General features: G+C 37.6%; 1 gene segment (V, D, J or C); it reads left to right on the top strand.

The window, feature by feature from the left end:
- Nucleotides 1-1,391: 1,391 nt before the first annotated feature.
- Nucleotides 1,392-2,186, top strand: LOC126387418 (Ig kappa chain V region 12F2-like; the record flags this gene model as incomplete). The annotated part of the segment is given in 3 exon segments: nucleotides 1,392-1,441; nucleotides 1,527-1,853; nucleotides 2,157-2,186. Coding segments are annotated over 3 exon segments (397 nt in total), but the record flags the coding sequence as incomplete, so codon positions are not given.
- Between the last annotated feature and the right edge of the window lie 446 nt (nucleotides 2,187-2,632).

The following is a 2,632-nucleotide window of genomic DNA, read 5'->3' as shown; positions in this document are numbered from 1 at the left end:
TCTGAATATATTGTACCGTTGTATTTTCACCTCAGTGTTCTCTATACATTCATCTAGATATGTCTCAGAAATGGCAGTAATATGTAAGGCATTTTCTAACAGCACACAACTCAGTTCATGCACCTTATTTTTTAAGGCTATTGCTGTTCAGATGGGCAATTCTTAGACCTTTCTTTGGTAATTTAATAGACATTTGTGACTTATGGCTCAGTCTCAATGACAATCCAGTGATATACAGTCATTTGATGTGCATTAAAATTAGGATGACCCATCAGTGATTCTCTTTGGTCTCACAATGAGCCGGTCATAGCTGATTATGGCATAATTACCCGTTGCTCTGGCTTCTCTCATTGCAGGCAGAAGTTCAGCTCTCTTCTTCCTCAGACGTTCAGAGAAGTCCTCATTTATGTACACAGAGGTGTTTTTCAGGTGTGCTCTTGCCTTTTCCATGATGAGTTCCTTGTCCTTAAAATGCAGTAGTTTCAATGCCTCGGGGTCTTTCAGCATCCCGTCTGTATTTTCCTCTTCTATGGGCTCGTTCAATTTGAATTGAGTTGGCCTCCATTTTCAGCTTTGTGGTTAACAGTTCACGCACCCTTTTCTCAGTCTCAGCCACGATTCCTCTGCATGATCCGATGTTATTCCATCAATGATGATGTTGTTCCTTCGGCTTTGATTTTCCAGATAGTCGACGAGCTCAAGGAGGATATCAGACTGGACTGGGGAGGAGTGAAGTTGTTTCACCAGTTTGTCTAAGTCTTTAAAAGCATGTTTATCCATGGCCTGTGTTGCTTTTATTTCGTCAGTGTCTTTCTGGGAATATTTCAGACTAAGTCCTGGAATTCTCTCACAATTCCATCAAACCTTTTGTTGGTTGAATCTAGGATCATGTGTGTGAAGCACCTGAATGAGTGACGATTGTTACACTTCCAGCTGCAGAAACTGTGACAGTAATGTAATGACATGATTCCTGTTTCATGAGAAAGACTCAGAGTCATCTGAAACATATCATAGTTGGTTTATTTTCAGGTAAAACACCAAATGAAAATGCTGCTTTGAGCTGCTCACATATCATCTATATTCACAGATTGATTCCAATAAATGAATCAAAGGAGACGTTATGAATATGGAGCATGTTCACTTGGTGAGAGGACATTTCAGAAAAGTGTGATGAAACCGATATAAAAGATAAACAGTCATGTTTACTCTCAGTCAGTGAGTCAGTTTAGTGGTAATTCATGTCAGTCATTGTTAATGCTTTTCCAGAAGGAATGCACATAATAGAAAGTAAATAACATCAAGGCATTGAATCAAAAGAGAAAATAAGGAAAACAAAAACACACACATGCTGTAGTTGATTTATGAACCAAAAGAACTGTAGAGTGANCACACACTGACAACATGCTGGGGACCCTCTGCACTCTCATCACTGCTCTAACATGTAAGATATTCTTCTCAGTCCTTTTATAGCCCATATTTTCACACACAAACCTTTGACTCATGTATTTTTCTCTGTATGTTGACAGATGTTGATGCAGCCAAAGTGCTGACCCAGACGCCTGCTGTCCACACAGTTTCTACAGGACAACAAGTTGTTCTCAACTGCAACATTGAGAGAGATGATAGATATTATGTCAGCTGGTATAAACAGGTTCCTGGTGAAGTTCCTCAGTATGTTGTGAGTTTCTACCATAACAGCGCACACAACTTTGGATCAGGATTCTCCTCAGACAGATTCAACTGTAAATCCACATCAAACATAGATTACCAGTTCATCATAAAGCAGACAGAGACAGGAGACTCTGCTGTCTATTACTGTCGGACATGGGATGACTCTGCTAAGGAGAACGTATCACAGTGATCCACACTGTGACAAAAACCTCAGTGAGAGACTCACTGCAGATTTTAAGAATTCTGACCAAAATCATTGAATTTAAATCAGTGAACTTGGAAAAAAACAAGAACAGACATTAAATAAATCCCTCTAAAGAGACAAAAGTGTTTTGAGTGTTTTGGAATATAATGAGACTGATGAAGTGAAGAGACGTTGACAGTGAAAGTTGGTCTCAACAGGATGTTTCAGTTCCACTCCCCTCATTAGTGAGAGTCAGGAGGTTTTTGTACAGCCATGTGTACAAACTGAATCACTGTGGTATTCGGACAAGGCACCAAGCTGATTGTGACAAGTAAGTACTTTTTAACTCATCATAAAACAGCACAGATTTTATGTTTCTCATTCAAATTAAGAGAAAACAGTCAATTTATAATCTGATAAATAAAAAAAGAAAGAAAGAAATATTCAACACATTGTTTGGTGAATAAAAGATAAGTGGTTCTACATCTGTTTGATATCAGGCTGTTTGAAGTATTATTTCTATTTGGTGGTTAGATAGACACCACAAAGCAAAGTGACTTCTGATATACCTGAAACTGTCACAGTGATTAAAATTATTATATTAGAATTTTAATAACATTATGTAAAGTACAGAGGGTGAATTAATGACAGTTTCCACCTTAACAATTAAAATTAACTAATGGAAAATGTTTCTAAATTTGTGATTGATGGATTGTTGATGTTTTAAAAAGGAACACTGCTCCTATTTTAGGTGATGATTTCTAAATGTGTTTGCAG

Source organism: Epinephelus moara, unplaced genomic scaffold, assembly GCF_006386435.1.
Source record: "Epinephelus moara isolate mb unplaced genomic scaffold, YSFRI_EMoa_1.0 scaffold4142, whole genome shotgun sequence".
NCBI classification, from domain to species: Eukaryota; Metazoa; Chordata; class Actinopteri; order Perciformes; family Serranidae; genus Epinephelus; species Epinephelus moara.
Note: the sequence above shows the minus strand (reverse complement) of the source record. Positions and strands in the feature narration are given on the sequence as shown.